The sequence below is a fragment of the Myodes glareolus genome, chromosome 11 (assembly GCF_982192425.1).
Source record: "Myodes glareolus chromosome 11, mMyoGla1.1, whole genome shotgun sequence".
Taxonomy (NCBI): domain Eukaryota; kingdom Metazoa; phylum Chordata; class Mammalia; order Rodentia; family Cricetidae; genus Myodes; species Myodes glareolus.
In genome coordinates, this window is record NC_142036.1 from 19,138,346 (window position 1) to 19,165,657 (window position 27,312).

Genomic DNA, 27,312 nt, shown 5'->3' on the forward strand with positions numbered 1-27,312 from the left:
GTCCCACATAGACAAACAGTAGTTTCAGAACTGGTTTTATTTGTGTAACTGACTCTCATTTGTAACCAAGATGGAATTCACAGTATGTTGTTACATTCACACTTAAAAAATATATCTCTATGTACAAGACTTTGCAAAGAGATGTAAACATACATTATTTTCCAAGTACACACCTCCTTTCCCCCAGAGGAAAGGAGACAGCCATCCAGCAAGGCAGCCCCCTCCAGACGATAAGTGGGGCCCACCTCATCTACTAGGGCCACAGAGAGAAGCACTGAATGGAAGGGTGACAGTAGACAGGAGGGCACAGCTGCGAAAAGTTGAGTTCCCAGGAAAAATAGGCACTGATTGCTAGAGGGGAAGTCACTCCTTACTGAAGCTATGTACTGAGCCAATGTGGCTACTTACTGTCTTCACTAGTTTAACTCCGTGCAGGACAGATGGCAGCTAAGACTGGATGTGGTCACACCACATCAGGTACTACCCAGGGTACACTGTTCTCATTCCAGGCCTGGCCCTCCCATACTGTAACTGTCTGGTATATACAAGGTACCCTGCTGCTACCCACCCAATCTACTCTTCAAGCTGGTTGGAAAACTCTTGTTTTAAAACAAACAAACAAACAAACAAACAAACAAAACACCAACAAAAAAACCCAAGGGAAAAAGGCGTCACGTTATCTCATCCAGGCTGCCCGCCCTAGCCCCCCAACAGGTGGCATGCCAGGTGGGGGGATGGGTGGGGGGACAGGCGGCTGCCCACCAGGGGGCACAGCTGGAGGTGGGTAGCTGGCTGGTGGCAAACCCAAACCTGGAGGAGGGTGAGGAGGGACTGCATGAGCAGGAGGCAGGCGTGGAGGTGGGGGTGGGAAATTGGGGTTATAGGTTGGGGGAGGTGGAGGGTAGCCTGGGGTAGGGGGAGGAATAGCGGGTGGGGGAAAGGAAGCTGGGGGTGGAGGAACAGGAGGTGGAGGTGGATTGGGGGGGTAGACATGGGGGGTGGTAGGGAAGGTGAGCAGGTGGGCCATAGGCTGGGGGGAGGGCACCATAAGAGGGACCCTCGGTCTTCATCATGGATTGCAGGCTCTGATAGCCTTCTCCTGACATGTAGGAACTGGTGGTAGACATCCCAGTCATGTAGCTGGAGGGTGGCGGGGGTGGAGGGCGATGCGGCAATGGTGGGGGCTGATGCACAGGGGCCGGGTGGGCTGGAGGAGGAATCTGGACTTTGGGGAGGTCACTTGCTTCCACTGGGCCAGTTGCTTCAGCCTCACCTAAGGCAGGAGCGAGAGGAGGCTTCCGGTCTGTAGAAGAGAGACATGTCAGTAGGAAGGCCCCGGGGACAAGAGGGTCAAGCAGATTTTAGGGACCCCTGGCAGCCTAATTATTCATGGGCATAGGTAAGGTGCTGCCATCCCCCAGGACCATGTTACAGAAGAGCGAGGGGTGGTAACATGTCTGTGGCTCAACAAGTCTAGAGGTCCTGCACCTGACCCTTACCACAGGCCTTCTACAACATCCCCAATGATGCTGGGTCCCCTCCCTGCTTATGCACACAAAGCATAAGCAGGCTCAGCCCAGTTCACCTCCCCTAGCACAGACAGGTGGGGGCTTTCTGCCTGTCTTTGTTCCCAAAGCCCGAGCTCTGTCAAATGACAGAGACACATAAAAGTCAAACAAGAACCAGCACTCCACAAAAGTGGCATTTCTGTCTCTATTTTACTGAAAGAAAAACCAATCTCATTGACGTTTCAGATGCAAAGGATGACCAGAACAGACCACACACCTGTCCACAGCTGACAGCTATAGGCTCTATTTCCCCAAAGCCTCCCAGGAGGCTCTGGCTTGACCTGTAGTCCTGAGTCATGGCTGAACCTCTGGAAAACGATACCAGAATGCCCCCCACCCCCATCACCACGGCATATGCACTCAAAAACCGTGTTCTGGGGATGCACAAATATGGTTCAGGGGTTAAAAGCACTTGCTGCTCTTGCAGAGGATCGAGGTTCAGTTCCCAGTACCTACACAGCAGCTCACAACTGTCTGTAACTCCAGTTCTAGTGAATCCAATGCCCTCTTCTAACCCCAATGGGAACCAGGCATGAACATGCTGCACAGACATACATGCAAGCAAAATACCACACACATAAAATCAAGTGTCCCTTTACAGGGCCGTTCAGAAGGACAATCACAGGAGCAAACCTACTGGCTGCGGAGACCACCTGAAGGAAAAGTGAGGGAAGAGCATTTCCAGCTCCTCAAGAAGCCGTGTGAAAGACACTGCCCCAACTGGGCAGGCAGGCGGACATGAGATAGTGAAGGTGCCTGCCCCACGCACCAGGGCACAGCCACACCATTGCTTTTCCCATGGCCCAGATCTGGGACCTGCTTTACCCTGTTCCCACCAAGGTGAAGGCAAATAGAAGTTTGGCTTGGCAACAGATATGTCAGAGGGCCTCAGCTGGGATGATCAGTAGCCACCCTCTTCCCCCAGCAGATGGCCAGATGTATCTGCTTAAAGTCTGGGGCAGACAAATGCCCTTTGGTTCCAGAAGCTAAGTGATTGTGTACATTCAAACTATACCCTCTTTAAAAAAAAAAAAAAATCCAGGTGGTGGTAGCATTTGCTCTTATTCCCAGCAAACTCAGGAGGCAGAGGCAGGCAGATCTCTGTGAGTTCAAGGCCAGCCTGGTCTATAGAGTGAGTTCTAGGACAGCCAGAGGTATTATACAGAGAAACCCTATCTCAAAAAAACCAAACCCCCACAATGAAAAAAGAAACTGACTACTGCAATCCTTAACTCTGGCTTGTATCTGCCCGCTGTGCTCTGCTGAGGTAGAGGTCTCACCTCTGTGTCACAAACTGCTTCCATATAAGCAGTCCTCTATGCCTGGCTATTGCCCTTGGCGTTTCTCAGTTCCTAGAGCTCTGCCTTTCTCTACCACTGATTCCTCCTCCGATCCTTCTTCATAGACAGCTACCACAGGATCCCAGGGACCTTCTATGAGGGAGTGACAGTAGCCTAGCTCATGCATCCATCTTTGCTGCCACATCTCCCAGCAGAAGAGCAAGGGTTGCCAGGTTCTCCAACCAGGGCCTTCTGAAGATGACCTGGTTCTAAGGTACTATCCTGGGCTGGTCTGTAGCCAACTGAGTGGGAATTCCTGTGCTCTGAAGGGAAGGAGTAGGATTTGAGGCATCTATAGTAGCTGCTTTCTTTGCCTTGAGTGCAGGCAGTAACAACCTGCTGACTACCTTGGGCCCCCTATGTGTATCACATCCCACCCAAGCTAAGCACAGCGCTACAGACCACTCATGAGATGCTATGGCTTTTAAGATGGGGACTTGGGATTGTGTTCCACACAGAACACATCACTTCCATTCTCATAGCATGTGGACACAGAGAAAGTTACTTGGCAGCTGTTTGCTGCAGGCATGAGCTCCACAGCTGGGCTAGTCATGCACACCACTGCCCCTCAGTATAGCTAATTGTCAGAAGTACAGGGCCCCGGAATACACGAGCTCTCCTGCGCCCATTTCTGAAAAGGAATACAAGTAAAGAAAGCTATCTGGGATCAGGGAACTCTATATCCTTACGTTACACTGCAGTGACTCTCAACAATTGCTCATTATTCACAACCCACCAGGAAGACATCCTGCCAACAGGAAGCAGGTGCGAGACTGCAGCCTGAGAACTCTGTTCAGCTGGGGATAAATGTTTCTCAGATGGTAGGGCTTTCTGGAGAATTCATTTACTCATGTAGTTCAGTACTTCTGGGTGTAGCTGCTCAGTGACACACCATCTATAAATACCTATTTGTGACTCTAGCAGTTTTGAAGGCTCCTAGTCACAGCTATCTTTGCAGGACCCTCCAGGTCATCCCTCCAGTGGGTGGTCCCAAAGATGCTGGGCAAGTGGTCAGCAAGCACATACCTGGAGGCGGGTGTGCTGGAGGCAATGGTGGGTGGGTGGTCTCAAGTTTAGGAATTTTAGGTGGTGGTGGTGGTTCTAGAAAGAAAAAAAGCGGATTAAAAAAGTCACTTACACCCTCTCAGGTAACTAAACCACACAAGCAGAGAGTTCTTTGGAGAAAAAAAAACAGGCGTGAGCAAAGGCATCCTAGGAGCAGGAAGAACAGCAGAGCCACAATGATCCCATCAACCCTGTTCAGAGTACAGCACAGCTCAGACACCTCCTCAACATCAGGACCGGCTGACAGCTTCCTGTCAGCACACTGGCCTCTCTGTCACAACTAGAGGGGCAGTGAGCACTCAGAATGCAACAGCCCTGCATAGCAGTATCATGTCACCAAACCCCCTGGGTGCTTACAAGAGAATCCTTCAAGTCTACTTTCTCACTCTCAAATATTGATTTCCAGTTGGCAATCTGTCAGCTGTGCATTAATAGTGGACAGCGCAGATCTGGAAGCAGATGAGTAGATGGAACAGCACCAATCCAGGTGGATGGAGGCAGCTGGAGAGCCTTAGGGCAGGTGTCGCACCACCAGTCCCCAAAGTATATGCTAGCTCACCAGAACACGCTACAGAAGCCTAAGCCGGCAGGAAGCTCATGGCTGACCCTGAGCTCTATCCTGCTTGTTTCTGTGGAGGCTTCTGTCCTGGAACTCAAGAGCAGCTTAGTTCTAGCCTCTCTACTGGTTTCTTTCCTACACTGCTGATCACTTTCTCATGGTTTCAGGTCACTGTCACTGGCTGGATTTAGGCCCAGATACCCTTTTGCCCCATCCTCTTCTTCAGGCCAGGGACTCTCTCTTTGGTAAAGGTGCATTCCCTCCCTTTACTTGGCTTTAGATGTGGTAAGCACCAAGCAGTCCCAACGTGGCCTTGAGCTCAGAGTCCTTCAGCCTACACCTCCAGAGCACTGGGATAACAGGCTCAGCACACACAACTGACCTTCCAGGTCCCGCCTCTCTAGAATCACAGCCCTGACTCCACACTGCATCCCTGACTCCCAGTAAGTGCCTGTCTTGACCTCCTCTCCCACCCGGCATCACTCCCATTGTCCTCTTCCCACAGCCAGGACAATTTCAGCTGTCTCCATGATAGTTGCCGCACAGCTGTGTGAAAGCCACACACCTTTCTAACAGCCAAGTGAAAAAGTACAGGCTGTTTTACTTCACTTAACCTAACACACCAACTCTTTATTTCAACATGTACTCAATATAAAATCCTAGACATAACTTTTATGTTCTCTCTTTTTTAAACACTTTGAAATAATAACACTGCACTTGGGAGGCAGAGGCAAGTGGATCTCTGTGAGATCTAGGCGAGCCTGGTCTATATAATGAGTTCCAGGACAGTCAAAGCTACCTAGTAAGACCCTGTCTCAAAACAAAACTAGAAGTAACAAACAAAAGCCTTGGAAGTTTGATTTTGTGCTGACAGTCCCCAGGATGTGGCCATGTGGCTGATGTGACATGCTGTACAGCATGGGCACTCCCATGTCAACAGTGCATCCCAGATCTCCCCTTCCTGGCCTCATGGCCAGTGCCAAGGTGTTTCCATTATCTTTCCACACCTAACTATTTATTCTATTCATCACCCCACTAATGCTGTCAGGAACCTGACCTTGCCATTCTGCATCAAAAACTTCAACAGCTCCCAACAACTCTACAGAGTCTGGTTCTCCATGTGGTCTCTGACCCAACCTGGGAATGAAAACCCATGCTTTCCATCCTATACACTAAGAGACTCCTTGTGTCTGGCTCTACTCTCTCAATTCTTTGCTTCCTGCATCCTTTCATCTCAGTGCTCTGGCTGCTCAGAGGCAGGTCTTCCTTCCAGGGTCATGGTGGGCCAGCTTCCCTGTCTAACAGAGCCACATTTGCTTATCTTGACTGTACACCTCATGTGTCACGGATCACAGCCCATACTCTTTCTTACCCTCAATGCCTATCATTGGAGCTAAAATTCATTCACCTATACTGAACTCATCTTTCTCCCAGAGGGGAGAAAATACAGTTTTGACTTGAAGACCTCACAACACAGACTTTCTGCAGCGCTGTGACATTGACACAGGCAAATGACTCTAATTTCCTGTTCGTGAATCCTTCAGATTCTGTTTATTCTCATATTATAGCATATTAAGTAACTTGTGAAAAAGAAAACAAAAACAGTGTCACAAAGGGCTTTGGCTTTCCTAAGCAGCTAGGGTATATCCACGGAGCACCTGTGTCCTCTGGCTGCTCACAGACTCTCTGGCCCCTCACTGTTTTCCAGGATGGCTCAACTCATCTCTCACAATAAACACCACCGCAAAAGCCTCTCATTCAGGACTACACCTTTATATGCATTTCTAAGCACATTTTTTTTTTTTTTTTAACTGCCAGTAATGTCTCCATTTTAATCAAAGTACAATCTAAAAATAGATAGTCTGGTGATGAGCACCCCTGCTGGCAGCTGGCAGACAAAGGTAGTCATGGGCGCTAAGGTTAAAGCTGCTCTACACCTGCAGACAAAGGTGAAACTGGAAGCCTGCTTACCTGCGGCTTTGTTCTCTTCCTTGGGAGAAACCACCTGTTATGAAAGGAAGCACAACTGTGAACTGAGCCTAGTTTGGGTGATGAAGAGAACACTAAGAGCAGCAAAACATGGCCTCTGGCAAGGAATTATTTGTGACCTGAAGTTGCAGGGTACATTATTGGCCCCTAGGAGGTCACCTCTACTTCTTCCCTTCCCCACAGTCTTCAGGCCCTTGGTGCATGCGAAGCCTACGGGCTTCTGGTGGAAGCTCTGGAACAAATGGCTTCCTCCCTTGGTAGACTGCTGACATGGGGAAGACAGTGCTCCGCCACCAGCAAACTTTATAAACACTGCATGCCACACCACAACCAGGTGCCAACAGGTTTCAGAGCCTACTGGAGTAAGAGAAGCAATGCAGCTGCAGCAGGACAATGTCTCCCAGCTCTTTAAGGTCATTCATTAACTTCTGGATGCACAATCTGACTAAATTTTGGTGGGTTCACTTCATGCCTTGGGTGTTGATGGGAGCCCTTAAACAAACAACTAGCGCTGGGCTGTGGTGGCACATGCCTTTAATTCCAGCACTTGGGAGGCAGAGGCAGGCAGATCTCTGTGAGTTTGAGGTCAGCCTGATCTACAGAGTGAGATTCAGGACAGCCAGAGCTGTTACACAGAGAAACCCTGTCTCAAAAAAACCAACCAACCAACCAACCAACCAACCAACCAACCAACCAAACGAAACCAAAACAAAACCCATGGACAAGCATCAAAGTGTGATGCTGCTGGCCCACTCACCACGGCCCGCTTTGCCTGTCGGGGAGGACTAGGCTGTGGGGATGGTTTCTTGGGCGGCTGTGCTTGCTGCTGCTGCTGCTGGGCCGACTGCTGGGAGTCCTTCTGCTGCGGTTGAGCTGCTTCAGAGCCTTGAGATGGCTGTGACTGTGGTACTTGTGGCACTTGTGGTGTAGGCTGAAGAGATGGGGGCTGCTGCAGCTGATGAGGGGTGTGATGAGGCATCTGTTGTTTCCCTTGTGAGTAAAGATCCAGGATTTGGTGGCAGATGTCTAAATGACAGCAACAATTACATTTACCACAAACCAACATTTTAAAACAAATTTTACCTAGAAAAAAAAAATCACCTCTAATTCTTACAAGAACTAATAAGCAGCAATCATATTTCGAACTGTCTTTGCTGTGCACAAAACTGGGTTTTAGTTTTAGTTCATTAAGCTCTGTGCACCGACAAAGGAATATATTAGACAACCTACCTAAAGATGCTACTGAAAAACCAGGATAGCTACTGATCTGGGAAAGTCCATTCTTAGGACTTGGGGCCCACAGGAAAGTATCAACATTCCTAAAAGGAAGCTAGGCATGCCCGGTACCTTCCAGAACATCAACAGGGACATCTTGAACAAACTGTTCCCACCATCTTCTGTACATGGGCTTGGAAGTCCACTCTTGTATTTCAAATTTGCACAAACGTCCCGCAAGATACATTACTGCTACAGCTATGATCTCTGGCTCCCACTGCAGTGACAGGGTGGTGCAAAGACTGGATCAACAGGGAAAGAAAGCCATGGTTTGCATTGTGATATCTAACATTGATGACCAAATCAACACATAGAAATTATATGTCATGTTTAGCAACTAGACAGTTTGCTTAATTATCTACAAGAGCCAAAAGTATTATACATTTAAGTCCCAAAATAAGCTGCTGTAAACCATGGTGACTGACTTGCTTATTAAAGGCACGAACTGCAGCACATTTCAGAGACTGCTGTGCAATGTGACAGATGAGATCGGGCTGGGTCTTCTTTCTAGCTGCTGAGAACCCAGACAGTGTACTGTCTGCAAATGAAGTCTCATGGTTGCTCAAGCAATCTGTAAGTCAGTCTCCAGATGCTTCTTTGCAGGCCAGAAGTACACTTGCCAGCAACTACAGTCATTGGCTCATTAGGGGCATTTAAAGTTCAGAAATCATCACAAGAAACGAAACGGGCCCTAAGCAGTCCAGCATTCCCTGTTATTACATATTCTTCATTTCGTCCTCCCATCACACTAATGCAACAGGGTCAAAGAAAGCTGTGTGGAGAAGTAGATGACCTGAAGTCAGCTCTGGGCAAGTCAACTTTCTTCTACTTGGAGATGAGAGGTTTGCCCATACACCTCTGCATCCTTTAAAACATGAATTCAACCAGCATCTGAACATGCATACCTGTCATTTACAAATGTCCATGCCATCTGAACCAACTTTTGAATTTTGTTTTTATCACCTAGAAATGGAAAAAAAGAAGAAAATTAATAGAAATAGTAGAAAAGATAATTCACAGGAAGTAACAAGTATTCACTTATCTACTGTGTGTCAGCACAGCAAAGAGCTGTTGTTTAGAAAATGATGACAATGACATGGGCTCACATCCTACCTCTTGATATTCTCTCCATGACCTACGCTGAACCACCATTTATGGGAAATGTGGCTCCAAGGCTAATTTTATTAGTCTATTTAAAATCCTGACTCATTTCTCTGTCTCCTATCACTTGGCAACAGGATGACAGAACCTGTTTCTGCATAAAGGAAAAGCATTAACAGCTCCATTATTGCACTGTCTGAGTGAGCCATGGCCTGGTACATTATACAGGGAACTTTCTGTTTTCTTTCCTCTTTTGAGAAACATAGTCTGAGTACTGTCAAATTAAAATGATTTGATTTCAGAATGAAAAGTTTTCAAAAGAAAAAAAAATAATTGGGGATGTGGTTTCAAGGTAGAGCACTTGTCTAACATGCAAGTCCTGAGTTCCATCTGAAGCCCTAGAAAAACCCAACAACAATCCAACAGAAACCCTCTGTCTCCTTACCTTTGAGCTGTTTTGCGTATTTGAGTAGGAACTGGTATGGATGTTCCACTTGTAAATCAAACTTTATGGTCTGCAGTAAGATCCTTTCCAGCACCATGACTTCTTCCTACACGGAGCAAATGTTGAAAGGGTTGATAACTACCACAGGTTCTACCTTAGTAGATGGTATTTGCTCCTTCCTACCTCCACTCAGCCTTTTAACATGGTGCATTGAAAAATCTAAAAACTGAGAAACAGGTGAACAAACTAGTCAGAGACAACCTAAAAAAAAAAAGCCAGAAGCTTTTAGAGGCTTTATTATGGCAAATACACAAGGCACCTCTGAAAAACAGGCCTATAAAACCTGATTTTTAAAGTTTGAGTAAATGTATGTGCATACAAGGTGTGAGTGTGTGCTCAAGATTGTGTGTATGCCATAGCGTATGCCTGGATCAGAAAACAACTATGTAGCTCTGGTTTGCTCCACCCATCTTTATGTAGGTTTTGGGGTTGAATTTAGGTCCCTAGGGTTGCACAGTTCTAACTGAGCCATCTCAGTGATTCCACTTTCGTTAGGGATTTTTGAGGCAGGGTCTCACTCCAGCTCAGGCTGTCCTGGAACTCACTCTGTAGCCCAGGTTGGGCTCACACTCACAGTAATCTCTGTCAGTTTCCCACGTGCATGAATTACAGGTGTGATCCATCCCCTCTGTCAGTTTGACCTTTTCTTCATAGATCACTAAAAAAATGTATCCCTCGGAACCTTCCACTGGATACTAACACGAGAGAGGACACTAGTGGCTTCACAATTCAGAAGCTGTGTGCACAGGGAGATCCTGTCTGCACAGGCTTTATCATCTCCGAGCTTCACTCAGTTATAAAATAGGCTGAATCAAGATCATCCTGTCTGAAATGCTGCCTCAAGTCTTAGCCACTTGACACTCATTCTTTGTTCACCACTCTTTCTCTCCTGGTATCATGATCTGAGGAAGAGGTCCAGGACTCACACCTGCTCTTTACAAACTGTATGACTCTTGGCATGCACACCTCTGCTACTGTGACTGGGAACTTACTGAGTTTGTAGACTGACTCTCTGTTCTTCATACTCTACCTACCAAGCCGCCCACCACACAGTCTGATGACACCTAGCACTTACAGACACCGTGGTATTAGAGAGGAAGCTTGTTTGCCAAAAGAAAGGGCTTTGCAGAGGGTATAAAATCTCTCATCACTAACTTGCACAAATGCATGAGTTCTGGGAAGAGGAGATAGTTAAGTGGTTCTCACCTGCAGCATTACATCATGGAATGCAGAAGATTCTTTAACATTTAGTATTCCCCATCACATGGCGAGTCTGAAGTTTTCTACCCTAGCTCCCAATGATCTCTCATGAAAGCTTTCTAAAATTTTAGCAACTTGCACATTGCAGTAAAACCTCCTTTTCTTGCCTATTATTATCATCAGTGCCGGCTTCCCAGAGGCACCAGCATTTCCTCTAAATGTAGAAACCATCTTTACTGAGTATGTCAATGACTTCCAGACTGTGCCCCTTTAGTCTAACAAAGACAGCCCCACGTCTACTCTTCCTGTGTCTCTCAGATATTCAGTTAATGGGGTAATTACAGGTCTCCATGCAAACACCATTCTCCAGGGAAGTTTTATTCAGCCTCTGCTTGTCTGTGCCTCTGGGTAGATTACTCTCACAGCATCTTCAAATGATCTTTTATAGCATGTACCATAGCTAACAATCAGGTAAATGATTATGGGATTAAAATCTATCCTGCCAGTCCACTGTAAAAGCTACTATAGCAAAGACAACACCCTGTTTTGCAAAGTGTTTTATGTCTAGTCTTAAGATAGACTTAAGAGGTTGAAAAAAGTATCCTACTAAATATGTAAAAAATTAGTATTGCTGGGAAAAACCAGTTAAAGCAAAGCTAGTACAGAAAGTCCCCCAGCTAACCACTTTATCTTTCTTGAATACTTACACTGCCAAAACAATTGTTTCATCTCTGCCTAAGGAAAATGTCTTCCCTGACTTTTTTGTCCTCTGATCTGGGTGCTTCCCTGTGCCTTTTATTTCCCATATCATGTCTGGGAGACTGCTTGACAGATAGGAAGGGGCAGCACTGATTACTTGGTTCTTTTAATATTTTTATATTAATTTTAATATTTTTGATTCTTTTAATATTTATGTTGTTGAAGGTTAAGGGGGGCGGCGGGAATGGGCCCCTCCAAAGCACCACACAATAGTGCACAGTTGCTACTATCAGGTGCCTTTGCCCCACAATTGGTCCCAGATCTGTGACATCTTACCCTAACCCATCTTAGCTACAAAGATCACTTGTCCTACAGCCAAGGCGCGCCTGAAGCACATGATTAGCATGACTAGTCAAATCAAGGATGTAAGATCTCACTGCTCTGTAGAAATCAGATACCCATGGACATAGAACACATTCTTCACAGGCACATTTTTAAAAAACTAAATTTGCATTTCTGGTTATTGTTAATGTAAGTTTCGAGAAGGTTCAAATATTTATAAACAGGGTAACACATATAATTAAATTTGGGTCAGAATGATCCACAGTGACAACCCTTACAAAGCGTTAGTCATAACCACAATATGTAGATGAGTAATCTGACTCTTGTTAGTTCTGCAAAGCTATACAGAAAATAGCTACATGTTTTATACACACATATAAATGTTGCTTTGGTAAAAGAGAAGACAGTTGTTATGAGATACTATAAGGTAGTTAAGAAAGACAAGATCTGGCAGACTTGATAGCTCATTAGGTTGCCATCAAGCTAACAACCCAAGTTCAACTGACCTTCAATCATGCACCATGGCACATGCATACCCCTTGCATCCACCCCCAATAATTAAATATAACTTGGGGGGAAAAAGACCATTAATGATGTCAAGCATCAACACTCCAGCCTCGTTTGAACTAGGATTTTGAGTTTCTTCTAAAACATTAATTTGTCCTTCAGTCAACAAGTATCTTGAATGTCTTTGATCAGACAGACACAGTCTTTGCTTGCATAGTTCACAGCTGAGACAGGAAAAAGAGTATCTGCATGGTTATTTGGTGAAAATCTATATAATGGACAGAAAATTAAACTCAAGGTGGTAAGTGAAAGAAAACAATCTAAAATGGCTACTTGTATGATTCCTACTCTGTCATTACAGAAGATGGGGAAAAACAGTAAAGTCAGTAGCTGTTAGTCATTAAAAGGGGCGGCAGGCCAAAAGGCAGAGCACAGAGGATCTGCAGGCCCCAGCAAGTATACAGTATAATATCTATCCCATTTATCCAAATCCACAGAGTGTATAAAACCAATGCCGGAACCTTGAATATTAGAGTTGGTTGGTAAGGATGTGTCACCTCTAACAAACGTTCCATACTGCTGACAAGAGGCTGTGTGTTGTGTTGAAGGAGTACATGATAACTCTTGGTTTGGCTCTGAGGCTAAAACTGATCTAAAATCCAGTAAACTGTTTGAATGGCCACTGTGGTCCATGCCTTTGGACCTGGCAGGTAGGCTGAAGCAGGAGAATGAGGAGTTTAATATCCATGGCTAGACCCTGGTTCTAATTTAAGAAAAAAAAAAAAAAGCAACAGAACAAAACAACTTTGGAAAAAACTCCAAGTTATGACAGTATTATAAAGGTGATTAGCAAGTGCTGTGAGGGTCAGATGGGGCACTAGGTGGAAGGAGAGGTAGAGGAAAACTGCTACTGGTCCCCAAAGTACCACTGCTATATAATAAAAACATATACAATTGTTTTAACACCACTTACTAATACCAGCAGGGGCTGGGAGAGAACAAGACAGAGAGTTTGAGCACTATCAGACTCTGGAAATCTAAAAGTGCTACAAATATGGCACCTTCCACATTCTTAAGAAGCAAAGACATAGGGCAGTCAGAACACTCAGCAGGTAAAGGTGCCTGCTTCCAAGGCTGACCACCTGGGTCTGATGCCCAGTACTCCAGTTTGGACGGAGAGAACCAACTCCCTCAAGTTGTCTTCTGACTTTGAGAGGCATGTGCACGTACCATGTATGTGCCAGATATTTGATTACTGTGACTGAAAGTTAAATGGTCAATAGCTAGGCAGGAGGTATAGGAGGGTCTTCAGGACAGAGAGAGCTCTGGGAAGAAGAAAGGGGGAGCCACTAGCCAGACAGAGGAAGCAGGGCATGCAGGAAGAGAGGTAAAAGTCATAAGCAATGTGGCAACACATAGATGAATAAAAATGGGCTAATTTAAGTTATAAGAGCTAGTTAGAAACAAGCCTAAGCTAAGGCTGAGCTTTCATAATTAAATCTCTGTATTGTTATTTGGGAGCTGGCTGGTAGAACAGAGAAAGACTCATTACATACATACATACACAGGCATTCACACAAAACAAGTATAATAAAGAAGCAAACACAACAGTGCCTGTCTTCCTGAGTCAGAATCAAGCCAGCTGGGAATGGGAGTCTGCTGAGTCCACTAGACATGCTGCCATTTTCAGAGCTCTCAAGTGCTGTTCTCCTGCATATCAAGAGTACTTGGGCAAATCTAGGACATATGACCTCCCTTTACAAAGCCAGGCAGGCTTTTCCATAAGGTCTTCTTAGGAACCCAAGAACTGGCAGGCACAGTAGTTAGAGCCCTTGCCAACAATCCAGGTGGTAAGATCTGAAGGCAGGAAGTTCGGATTCTTACCTTTGGGTCATCTCCAAACTGGCCAAACTGGACATCATTTAATAAACTACGAGCCGTTTTGATGATATCTTTACATTTTTTTGGCGTTTCCTCTACTTTCCCAGCCAGAAAGAGACAACAAGCTCCTGTTACCTAAAAAAGGAAGAAGAGTAAACACTCTTGACTGGTTAGCAGAGATCCCATGGGACAACATGAGAACATTCTGACTTTACAGTTAGTCAGTCCTCAATCTCCTACCCACAGCTCATTGCAAATCCCAACACTGAAAGCTGGAAGGACATGCAAGAATCCTAAAAATAAGTGGCTTGTAAACCAATTAAAATTTACAATCTCCAGATTGTGTGTGTGTGTGTGTGTGTGTGTGTGTGTATGTGTGTGTGTTTGCCTAGGATGTGTGTGTTTGCAAGGATGGCACCTTGGGTATGAGCCTCTAGCCTGCAACAAAAAGAAGAAACATGATTTTTTGACGGTAACTGTCATGATACAAAGAAAATAACCGGAGGAACAAACTTCTGGGTCATTCCTTTCCCACTTCTAGATGGAAGGCCAACAGCTCAGTGAGCAGAGTCTGCTCTGGAAACAAGTTCAGCCTGTCAAGGCACACTTGGTTTCCTCCCTGCTGTGAGCTAACGTGTGTACCTGTTCTGCTCCCCAACTTACGTGGTGAAACTAATCCCCAGAGTGCAGCTCTTAGGACTACTGCCCCCTGAAAGAGGCCTGAAGCAGTCTGCTTCTCTCTACCACTATCCAAGGACACAACAAGAAGGCAGACTTTCTGTGAAGAATGGCCTCTCAGCAAACACTCCATCTGTCAGCACCTTGGTCTTGAACTCACAACTTCAGGACTGAGAGGAATTATATGCTTGCTATAAGTCACTTAGTCTAATGTATTCTGTTACATCAACCGAGAGGACCAAGCCAGAGACCCTCCAGTTGTTTCCGGGCCTCTTCAATTCCACATAACATGCAATTCTGATTGCACTGAACGTTAGACACTCTGCCCTGGATAAAGCTGACACTGACACTACCTCCTTCAAGAACCACACAAGCCAACAAGGAAAATAGGTACTAAAGGTTTATTATGGTCTGACTCAGCTTACTTTCCCATCAAGGGTCCCTTTTTTTAATTTTTAAATGATTTTTATTTCATGTATACCAGTATTTTGCCTGCATGTCTGTATGTGCTAACAGATGCATGTCGGTGCCCTTGAAGGTCAGAAGAGGGAGTCATATCCCCTGAAGCTGGAATTACAGGTGCTCAGGATTGAAATGGGGTCTTGTCTAAGAGCAGCATGTACTCCTAGCCAGCCAAATGAAGTTCTTGACTGATGACTGGTCATCGTACTGTGTGCTTCCTTCTGCACCTTCTCAAGCCGTTTCTTTTAGACTCTGTCCTAGCCTATACCAGCCCTTGTACATTTAAAACTTGGCTTTCTCCTGGCACTCTCTCACTTTCATGGTTCACTTCTTAGGTATAATTAATATCCCCTTGAATAATACTGTTGTTTATACACCTAACCTATGGTTTTACTTAAACCCAAGTTTATCTCATAAAGGATAACAAATAAGTAAACTGTTAATATAAACTATAATTAAGACTGTAGTCCAAACTGACCAAAACAAAAAAGATTTCAACAAGGTTAATAGGAAAAAAACAAAATTAAAAATGGAATTTGTTTATGTTTATCATGTACCACATAAAAATAAACACTTTTCTGAAAATAAAATGGAAAGACCCATTAGCCAGTAAGTAGAGATAGTAGCACGTGAGAGTTACACTTACATATCGTGGGAATTGCTTGAAGGAATGAAACATATAGAATCGATGAAAATAAATGATTCCAGTTGCCAGGGTGTCATAGTGCCTGTTGTTCTGGTTAAGGATTTGTCTAGGAATGGCTACGCGTTATGTTCTTAGCTAATTCAGAGATGCAATAAAGACAGACAACACCAACAAAATCAGCCATCAAGTAAATGGTTAGGAATCACAGGGTATCAGAATTCTAGTGTCAGACTGAGTATTGACAAGATTTGTAATTTAGCAGGCCATAAGAAATATTTGAGATGTGATTTTACTGGGGTTGCTTTTCTTACTCAGTAACCATTTGCTCAACAGCTGAGTCAAACACATTTAAATGATAAGACAGAGACAGAATCTCTAATAGCCAATCAGACAACTTTGACGTCAAAGGTACTGAAGACCCATGCTAGTCTCGCCGACAAAGACGCATTTGTCTATAGTAGCTAATCTAATTGAGAGCTTATTCACAACAAATCCTACAGAGACTCAGGATACAACCCCAAACGTGTGCCCACATCAAAGATGAAGCGAGCCCCCTCTCGGCGGTACCGGGCCTCAGTGGCTGGATCAAGTCCTTCAAGTTGTGAGGGTGTATGTGCCAAGTCCTTCTTATCCCAGTACCAACATGGTTTTGTGTGGTCCAGGTTTGCTGATGTAACTAAAGGGCTTGAATTTTCTTTGTTCTCCTTCATTTATCGAAGTAGTTTTGTTCTTCCCAAAAGGGCCTCTGGAATGTTACAATCCTAAGAGAAAGAAGAAAAGATGCAAAAAGGATGTCACACTATTAATAATTCCAATCATAAATAATCCATAACCATACAACACGGCTGATGCAGGACTCTTTACCCCCAACATGCTACTGATTACTAGTTAAAGTTCAGGGTATCCTTTCCAAAGCCAATTTGACACATATCCTAATCAACTCCAGTACTGATAAATCTGAGTTAATGGTGGTTTAGGACAGCATTCCATACCTTGAATTCTAAAGGGTTAAAGTTAAACACAATTTTAGAGAAACTAAGTACACCCTGCTTCTTTCCTTCCTGCCTCTCTTTTTTTTTTTTTTCTTTTTGACACATGGCCTTTGTTGCTGGTTTAGATTCTATTCTTCAGTACAACCTGGGCCTGTCTGACATGCTATGCTCATATTCCCATTATTACCCATCTCCACATTTAGCACCTACTGGTCAGATTTCACAGTTTTTCTTGACTTCACTTATGAATGTCATAGGATTGGTTTAACTCACACCTACACACCTCTCAGGCATGCAGTTGTACAGTACTGTGGAGAATGGGCAGAAGGCTCTCCATGAGGAAGCATTTACTTTAGATCCTTCTAGGAGCTTACCCAAGGCTACCACAAGTCAATGCCTTGTAAAGTGGCTGAAAAACAACGTTTTAACCCTGGCAGCAGCAGAACTCTAAACGAGGTGGAATAAGGCAGTCAAGTGAGCAAAAATCCAGTTTCTGACTCAGACCAGAGGCCCACCATTGCATCTAGAGGCCGACCTCCAGGGCCTGTATCATTTCTGGTGGGAAAGCTGACAATGGTAGGGCAGAGCATTCTGCTTTTGGTACCTGGGCTGTTCTAAAGGGAATCTAACCTTTTCTCCAGCTGGAAGAATTAAGCAGATAGATGGAGAATGTATCTGTTTGAGCTTGTAATTCACATGCTTGTGTGGGGACTGACTGGTGACTCAGGGACACAGCTAAGAAAGCCTCAGAAACCATTATACTGAAATACCCTTCTTACCTTCCAACTGGCAAAACCCTGAAAGTTTAACAATTTACTGCTGGCAAGGCAGGGAGAAGCTGGTGGTCTCCTAAGTTGCTGGTGTGAGAATAAAATGGTACAACTATCGCAGAGAGAAAACCAACAATATCTAACAAAGACACATGTATTTGCTCTTTGACCTAGTAATCCCACTGCTAGGACACCACCCCACACCACTCCAAACATGCAAACATATGCACAAAAGGACAACTCAAACAGTCAAAAGAAAAACAGGGCCCGAAGAGATGGTTAATGCTGACTGCTCTTCCAGAATACTGGGATTCAAGTCGTCCCAGCACTCACATGATGGCTCACAACTGTCTATAATTCCAGTTTCAGGGGATCCAAAACCCTCTTCTGGCCTCTTTGGACACTGCATGCATGTGCTGCACAGATACACATACAGGCAAACACTCATATACATAAAATCTATAAATAAAATAAACCATCTGCTAGCACTGGTAATAGCTACCATTAAAAAAGTAACTGCATCTTAACATGTTCAAACTTAGCACTGCTGAGAACTTTGCCACTGTGCACTTTGTCATGGGATGCAAGACTGAATAACCACACCTGTCTACCTACCCAGTATCCTTGCCTCCACAAGTATCACCTACACCTGACCATGCCTTTAGACCCAATTTCCAGCTCAAAATAAGTGGTGCTGGTGGTGGTGGGAGCAAGTTAAGTGGCACAAGGGAGCTAGTAGTCACATCCCAAGGTGGGCTGTGAAGAAACACAATTTGGAGGCTGGGCATGCTGGTGGAGGATCTGGCCTGGTCTACACAATGAGTTCCAGGACTACATAGAGAGACACTGTCTTAAAAAATAAGTAAATAAAAAAATAAACATGATTTGGGCTCCAGGAGGGAGATATAGTAAACAAATGCAATGTGTAAGCCTAGATTAAATGCTGTTTATATTAAGCTATAAAAAATTTAAGAAATCTAAAATATGAATCATGTATAGAGAATAATAATTACTGTTATTTCTTAGGGACAAGAAATGTTTACTAGATTGTAATCGGGGACAAAAAGCTAAAGCACTTCAGGGGAAGTGCCATGCAAGGTACTTTAAGTACAAACACACAGCAAACATGGCAAAACTCCCACGTGGTCATAGATAATCAAGTAGTCACATGCTAGTCTCTGACACAATAGTGAGTTAGGGAGGGAATCATCTGAGTGCTTAGGGGGCCAGGAGGAGTCCTTATACTAGCCTGGAATCCTTCAGTATCCAAGAAACACCTGCATATGTGTGTGCAGTGGTTTACAAACCAAACCACTCAAACAGAATTACAGCATACAAAGGACAAGTGCAGTTCTGGTGACTGCCAGTCAGAAAGTGCCTAGCTCCAGCTCTTCACATTCCCCCCTAGTCATCACCCACAGGCCTGTCCTCCACCCTTTAGTTTTGCCCTCAGGACTGTACAGATGTTCAGCAACATGGTTATACTTGCTTTCTTTCACTCAATAGTACTTGTGGGCTGATCCCCATCACATGATACAACTATAATTACTGTATTACAGTGGTTCAGAGAGTTGTGGGGGGCATTACTGCATGGGGGGCACTACTGCAGCTAAGAATGCTGCTCAATGACTTACAGTGCACAGAACCACCACCAATGAGGAAGTGTTTTTTTTTTCCCACTCTCTCCCCCGAGATGGGGTTCCTCTGTGTAGGAACTTATTCTGTGTTCTGGAACTTGCTCTGTAGTCCAGATGTGCCTGTCTCTGCCTACAAAATGCTAGGATTAAAGTCAGCTACCACACCGACTTTCTTTTCTTTTTTTAAAGATTTATTAGATATACAGTATTCTGTACTGCCTGTATGCTTGCAAGCCAGAAGGGGGCACTAGATTTCATTATGGATGGTTGTGAGCCACCAAGTGATTACTGGGAATAGAACTCAGGACTTCTGGAAAAGCAACCAGTGCTTCTAACCTCTGAGCCATCTCTCCAGGAAGTGTTGTTTGACATGCCAGTGCTGACACTGAGGAAGGTGTTGCATGGTATTTTTTTCAAAAGATTTTTATTATTTTAAATTATTATTTGTCATTGTGTGTATTCATGAATAAAATACCTGTAAAGACCAGAGGCGTCAAATTCCCTGGAACTGGAGTTATGATTCACTATGTAGGTGTTAGGAACTGAATTCATGTCCTCTGCAAGAGCATAATGCTCTTTACCACTGAGTATCTTTCCAGTCCCACTGTGCAACAATTTATTCTATAGCTTTAACACACTTGCCTTCTGCTGTAGATGAACATTAGAATGTTTCTAGGTCCTGATATTGATCAATTTTCACATCCATCCTCGTAGAACAAGAGGCACCTGGCCAGCTGGCTGAGGGACTCAATGTCTTAGCACTCTTTCATTTACTCAGGCGCACTTCTTTACCTGACAGGTTTACATGCCTGTATCCATTTACACATTTGCTGAGCATTTCCTTTGAGCCAACCTCAACAACACAGCAGGAACACAGACAAGCTTTATTCTTCCACATGTTTACATTAGTGGGAGAGACAGAAACAAAACACATGAAGGGCAAGAGAGAAAGCTGGTTTTGCTGGGAGGCAAGAGAAATCTGGCTTTAATCCCAGCACTCAGGAGGCAGAGGCAGGCGGATCTCTGTGAGTTCGAGGCCAGCCTGGTCTACAGAGCTAGTTCCAGGACAGGCTCCAAAGCTACAGAGAAACCCTGTCTCGAAAAACAAAACAAACAAAAAAGATTTGAGGGAAGACTGAGCCTGGACTTGAGGGTATCCTTCATGGGGACGTTTGCTCTCAGAGCATCTGTCTAGGGTTTCTCACTTACATATGAATTAGCTGTAAAGCTGTGTTGACAGACAGAGGAGTGGGGAGAACTCTGATGGGCTTTAGGAAGAGTCACCAAAAGCAAGAAAGGGAAGGGATGGTGCAGAATTAAAATAATTTTCATCTTTAATCCCACAAGAAATGAAGGGGAAACAGACTGAAAACAGAGGTAGCAATCAAGAGTCGCAGACACTGGATGAAAATTAAAGGGTAAGAGTCAAGGTATTCAAGGGGCTAGAGAAACGGCTCAGCAGTTAAGAACACTGGTTGTTCTTTCAGAGGTCCTGAGTTCAATTCCCAGCAAATACATGGTAGGTCACAACCATATAATGGGATATGGTGCCCTCTTTTCTCTCTCTGCAGGCGTCTATGCAGACAGAGCACTCATATACATTAAAAAAATAAAAGTCAAGGTATTCAAATTGGCAGTGAGTTAAGAACACTAAAAACGGACTCTGTAGTGATGGTCACACATCTTTGAATATAGTAAGAACTACTGAATTGTATCCCTTAAATATTTAATCTGTTTGACATGAATTAGACCTCAATAAGGTAGATTCAAACACACAAAAGAACATTCTTAGAAATGGAAAGATGGAGAAAGAAACCTAAAAAGGGCACTACGGAATGAACAAACTATGAAATAGCTAGAAATTTTTGTTGTTGCTGTTTTCTCTTCCAGCATAGAGAAGAATATTTGCAGCCTGAAGAAAATCCCTACATGATGATGAAAGAGAGAGAGAGAGAGAGAGAGAGAGAGAGAGAGAGAGAGAGAAGAAGCCCTTTTCCGGAGGAGGGAAGAAAAGTTAAAAGTTAAAAGATGTGACAGGTGATACATTAGGGGGAGGAAGTAGCTCCCCAAAAGAGGACTTCAGGGCAGCAGCACAACTATGAGAAGCCACACAGAGTTGGGTGGGGGAAATAACCCCATGGGGAGATGAGGCTGGAAAGATCTCACAATACATGTGGAAAAAACATACTTGTTCAGGTCTATAGTACCTTGATGTCGTTGGTCACACTTTATACCAACAGTGCACCTAACAGCACTGAGTATTCACTACCCTTTATTCATTAATCAAACTTTAGTTTAGAAAGCAGCTTATACACCACCAAACATCAGAAACTGGTGTTCACATAATTCTTACAGTCTTCTGACTTGAAGCTAGCTAGCTATGTAGCCCAGGCTGGCCCAGAACTCACAATCTGGGGTTACGCCATACCTTGTACACTCTGTCTTTTCTTTCTCTTCTTTGAAACAGGGTCTCTGTCTACAAACCCCTGGTTGTCCTGGAACTCACAATGTGGACTAACTAGGCTGGCCTCCAACTCAGAGAGCTACTTGCCTCTGCCTAAGAACTGAGATTAAAGGGGTGTGCCTCTACTCCATTTATGCTGTTGTTTGTTTTTAATCTCTTATGTTACTTTATTGTACATTTAATTTCAAAATTTACTTGTGTGAGAGAGAGAAAGAGAGAAAGAGAGAAAGAGAGAGAGAGAGAGAGAATTTGAGTTGGTTGGTTATAAAGCTATGATCCAGAAACTTTGTAGGTCACAGCTCAAAGTTTTCAGTAACCATGTCATACAAGGCTTTCTTTTTCTTAAAAAAAAAAAAAAGATTTACTTATTTATTATGTATACAGTGTTCTGTCTGGGTGTATGCCTGCAGGCCAGAAGAGGATACCAGCTCTGATTACAGATGGTTGTGAGTCACCATGTAGTTGCTGGGAATGGAACTCAGGACTTCTGACAGAGCTCTGATTAAGAGCACTGGTTCTTAACCTCTGAGCCATCTCTCCAGCCCCACACAATGTTTTCTTAGTCTCAGAATTTATCACTGAGAATTTGAAATTAATGGAGCCAAAGACAGAGCACAGAGCATGTAGAGTTAGCAAGTAAATTAGGCAAAGGCCTGATTTGCTGATTCTATCTAAGATGCTACACTTAATCTGCACACTACTTTGTCTCTACAAATGCACCACTGCATCATCATAGAATAATTTTATCAAGACAGCTCTTCCTCTTACAACAGCTGAGATTCTGTAAATTTAACCATTTTTAGTAAGTTACACTTGCCAGTTTGGGTCTATTATTTGCTTTTACAAACTCTGTAGAGCTAAAGATTTAGCTTATTGGTGGAATGTTTTGTCTAGCATGCCAAGGACTTAGACTCAACTCTTAGCCCTGCAAAGAAAAATAAAAATAACATCTGAGTCATTTATCATGCTACTTACATTTACTACATTGTCTGCGTGCATTTGTTAACTTGAGAAGCACAATTATTTTAAAAGTTTTTAAATCATGTGCATGCATACGTGTTTGTGTGTGATTATGTGCAGGTGCCAGCACAGGCCAGAGGCTGAAGTTAACAGGAGGTTGTGAGTCATCTAACTTGGGTGCTGGGAACCAAACTTGAAACCTCTGCAAGAGCAGCATGCATTTTTTTCTTCTTTTCTTTTAAAACACCTACATTCCACAGGGAAAAGTTTTGTTTTTTAAAATTTTATGTGTGTTTTATCTGCATATTTGTTTGTGCACCAAGTGCATGCTTGGTACCTTTGGAGGTCAGAAGTGGGTGTCAGATCCCCTGGCATTAAGAGTTACAGATATTTGTGAGACACAATATGTATGCTCAAAATTTAACCTGGGTCCTCTGAAAGAGCAGTCAGTACTCTTAACCACTGAGCAATCTTCAGCTCCCAGTTGCAGTCTTTACTTCTGAGCCACTTCTCCAGAAGGGAGAATTGTGGTTCTTAGATACTTTGTTTGTGATTCAAATATTTATCTGAGTTAGAACAAGAGTAGAGTCCCATAGCTTACCTCTGAGAATCTTTCTTCAGGCCAACATCAACCTGCCAATCAACAAGTCTGGTTTAGTAATATGAACACAAATCAACCTAACTGTATCTTATTAAAGATATATGTACTTCTTGTACTTAGTAGGCTATAGACTATTTTACTTTTAGACGAAACCTAAATGCACTTATGTTCAGCAACTCACTATTTACTACAGCAGAACAAATTCCATGGATGTGTGCGTGGGGGACATGTAGAGGCCAGCTGATGACATAAGGATGTCTTCCTCAATCTAATCTCTGAGATCCGCCCGTCTCGTAACACTGGAGTTACAGGTATACCATGAAGCCTAACTTTTTATATAGGTACTAGGAGTATGAACTCTGGTTTTAGTGCATGTACAGAAAGTGCTTTACCCTAGAGTCATCTCTCCAGTCCCATTTTTTAATATGTATTTTTGAAAGATTTATATATATTTTTCATTTATGTGTATATGTATGCTTGTGTATGCCATATGTTTGTAGGTTCCAGTAGAAGGTACTGGATTCCCTGTGGCTGAGATTATAAACTGCCAGGAACTGCCAGTCATGTTTAAGAACTAAACTCAAGTGCTCTAAAAGAACAGTAAGTACTCTGAGCTGCTAAGCCATCTCTTTAGTCCTAGCTCCACCCTTTAACAAAAAAGAAATGTAATCTGCATCACTTCCCCTTTTTCTTTCTGAAGTCCGTTCATTCATCAGTTCGTACATCAAAGAGATAGCTGATCTTTATTCTAAGAAAATTTCAGAAGTGTACCAGCTTCTCCTGTAGTTCTCCATCATGAACTGTATTTGGAGATATTCTCCAAAGCTCTGAACAATGTTACAACATTGATATTACTACATAATGTAAAAGCTATTTAATTTATCTGACTTAAGTACTATGAATCAGGGTCGGTGGTGATGACAGCACTTGGGAGGCAGAGGCAGGTGAACCTCACTGAGTTCAAGGCCAGCCTGTCCAGGACAGGCTCCAGAGCTACACAGAGAACCCTGTCTTGAAAAACAAAAGAGAAAAAAACCCAAAACAAAACAAACAAACAAATAGCAAACAAATAAATGAATTAGATTTAACTCAACTGGGGTAACGTTTAAAAATTCTTCAATTTAATTCCTTATCCAAGTTTAAAGAACACAGCAGAGAACTTTCTTCTTTTTTTAAATATACTTAGTGAGCTCACTGCATTCAAGCTAAACAAAACAAACAAGCTCACTTACTTTATGTCAAAATCATGATCAACTAATAATATGCCTAAATAATGTAATAAAATACGCAAAAACCAGATAAAAGGAGAAAACCCCTAAAACCAATTCTACTCACCACAGGTGATTCCTTAGCAAACAAGGATCTTGGCAACACAAACAACTTTAAGTGTCACATAACTGTCTAGGTACTGGGGCTTGAAACCTCTACACTTTCATGGAATCATTCATTGAAATGTGTTATGCATGTCCACAATAACAAGGTGCTGCCCAGTTATTCTTTAAAAAATAATATATATCAAGATATCACCAGGATCAAGTTTGTCTTAAAAACATAAAAAGCCAGTCTTTTTAGCCCATACTCGTGGCACATGCCTTTTTAATCCCAGCACTCTGAAGGCAGATGCTGGAGGAGCTCTTTGAGCTGGAGGCCAGCCTGGTTTACAGAGAGGGCTTTACACCAGCCAGGATTACATAGGGAGACCTTGTTTAAACAAACAAACAAACAAAAACAAAAACAAAAAAATCAAAGTGAGTCTGTAGTAACTGATCTTAGAATCAGTCTGTTTCTTACATCGGATCACTTATGACAAAGTCCGTTTTATTGGCAGTCCAAAGTTAAGAACACTACCAAGTATACGTTATGCATGTAAACTGTTTAAAAATTTCAGATAACAATAAAGCTGCATCTCGCAACTTACTAAGGATCAATTCCCCTATCAACAAGCCAAACCAATCACCCAGGAGAGGATGATGCTGGATAAGAACGAGACTATCTGAGGAAGTCTCTTTATCTTCATTCTTAGTCCTCCTCTTGTTCCACGCTCCAAGGACCATGAAACGATCTCCAAAATCTCAATCCTAAATAACAAAGGGATCTTCACACCGCGAGAAAGTAGAGATGACTGGGTCAGTCACCGGCAGGGTCTGGGAGTGTAAGCCCCCTCCCCCTTTTCTCACCTGCTAAAACCCACCCCACAAATCGCAAACACCTTCTCCTCTGGGAGGTCGGCTAACAGTTCCTGGAATTCGTGGTGCACCCCAAGCCGCAGACCCTCTCCCGAAGCTCCCTCGCCTCGCCTCCACCCAGAGTCGCACGCTAATTTCAACGTGCATCAGGGATTAGAGGAAGGAGGGCGGCGGAATCCAGGAAGTGGGACGTTTCCACACAACCCAGGAAGTTGGACTTACCCTACTCGGACCACCAGGCGCGCGGAAGGTGAGCGGCGCCGCCCGCGGTCAGCTAGATACTCACCTTTCGCCTCAGGCAAACCCCTTAGCGACGTCTATCCTTCCTGATAGCAGCCATATTGGATGTAGAATGTCGTCGATCTACGTCATCACCCTGCGTCTCGTGACGCTAGAAGCGGCTGGAGGGGTGGCGAAAGTCAGGTGCCCATTAACCAATTAAAAGCAAGTAAAGATCAAGAAAAAAAAAGAGTAACAAGTCTTTCTTTACCTCCCTGCCTAGCCTGTAGCTCTGCGGACGGCCTCCTGGAGGGGGAAGGGAGCCACTCGAATTGGCCCTCCCATGTGCCCCGCCCTCATGGAGAGAGGGAGTTCGGGAGCAACCGAACCTGTTAACGGAACTTGGGCCTGAAGGCGGAGCCTGGGCGCCGGTCGCTCAATCACAGCGCCATCATGGGCGATATCTAACCAATTGCGTTCTTGAATCTGGCTCCGCCCCCGTCACTGCTGCCCAATGGCTGAGCAGTACCCGGGCAGCAGGGCGGCTTGGCAGCAGGGCGGGGCTGTGCCGAGGCGTGTGAGGTGCGGACCAATGAGGAGTGGCGGTGGCGGCCTGTGGGCGGGACCGAAGGGCGGGGCGGAGCCGGGTAGGGCCTGGGCGGCGGGGCTGTCTCTGGCCGCCGTCCCGCCCCTCCCGTCCGGCCGCCGCCGCCGCCGCCGCCGCCGCCACCGCCGCCGCCTGGGGGGTTGGTTGAGGCGGACGGTGGGGTCCCGGCCGGAGTGTGGCGCCGCTGCTGCGCGCAGGCGAAGCGGGCAGGTGAGTGCGAGCGACAGACTCCCGCGTGCGGCCCGCGGGCTGAGGGGACAGGGTTCTGCCGCTCCCGAAGCCGGGCGGGCGGGCGCCGAGGTCCGGCGGACCGCTGCGGCCGAGCTCTTTGGGCCCGGGCGGCTGCGGTCGCCGAGGCCAGACCGGCCTGTTCCCTGAGGGGACTCGTGCGCTCCCGCCGCTCCCCTCCGCTGCTGGGACGTGGGCAGGCGGCAGGTGCAGGGCGCGGCCTGGGCGCCGCCCTCGGGTGCGGCCGGGGCCCGGAACGCGCGCGGGGCGCTGGGACTGCGTGCGGCGGCTGCAGCCTTGGTTTTCCTTCCTCCGGTGGCGGCGGGCGCACGCGGCGTGGGGCCGAGGCGCCTCTCCCTGCAGCCCTCTGTTGCCCACCGGGAGCCCGGCCCCCGCGCCTTGTCCTCCACTGCCCGCTTGCAAAGGCAGGCGTAGAAAATAGGTCATGTTTCTTCCCACGCGCCCCTGGCCGAGGTCCACACGCGACGAGCGCGCTGCGAGGGAGAAGCATTCAGTGCTCTCGGAGTTTGCTATTCCGGTTTCCAACTCTTCCTTCTTGCGGCTCTAGCCTGGAGATGCGACTCTGCCTCTTCTCCCTGGTTGCCACTCTTGGAGAAGGAGCTGATTAGTGACGTGCGCCACTGGCTGCGGTGTGGGGGGGGCTCATCTCTCCCCTCCCGCCAGCCCATCGAGTCGGGAGAGGACGTTGGAGCGTTTTAGAAGTGTGCACACGTTGAGAATGATTTGGGGCATGCTGTATTACATTTCTAAACGAGCATGGTGGTGTTTCCAAAAGCAAAACCACTCGAACAGGATGTTGACAGTAATTTT

General features: G+C 45.0%; 2 protein-coding genes across 2 annotated transcripts in view; one reads left to right on the forward strand and one right to left on the reverse strand.

Annotated features, from left to right (window-relative positions):
- Positions 1-18: 18 nt before the first annotated feature.
- Ccnk (cyclin K) lies at positions 19-26,075 on the reverse strand. Its single transcript, XM_085697908.2, is given in 15 exon segments — positions 19-997; positions 999-1,303; positions 3,935-4,009; positions 6,504-6,537; positions 7,279-7,547; positions 7,869-8,038; positions 8,702-8,759; positions 9,343-9,448; positions 14,035-14,166; positions 15,818-15,899; positions 16,331-16,578; positions 23,242-23,273; positions 25,160-25,319; positions 25,714-25,828; positions 25,918-26,075. Coding segments are annotated over 11 exon segments (1,749 nt in total). The 5' UTR covers positions 16,528-16,578; positions 23,242-23,273; positions 25,160-25,319; positions 25,714-25,828; positions 25,918-26,075; the 3' UTR covers positions 19-676.
- A 233-nt stretch (positions 26,076-26,308) lies between these two features.
- Positions 26,309-27,312, forward strand: part of Setd3 (SET domain containing 3, actin N3(tau)-histidine methyltransferase) — a 72,934-nt gene continuing 71,930 nt past the window's right edge. The window contains exon 1 of the mRNA XM_085697911.2: positions 26,309-26,463. The gene's annotated coding sequence lies outside the window, so the exon portion shown is untranslated. The remainder of the gene's footprint in view (positions 26,464-27,312) is intronic.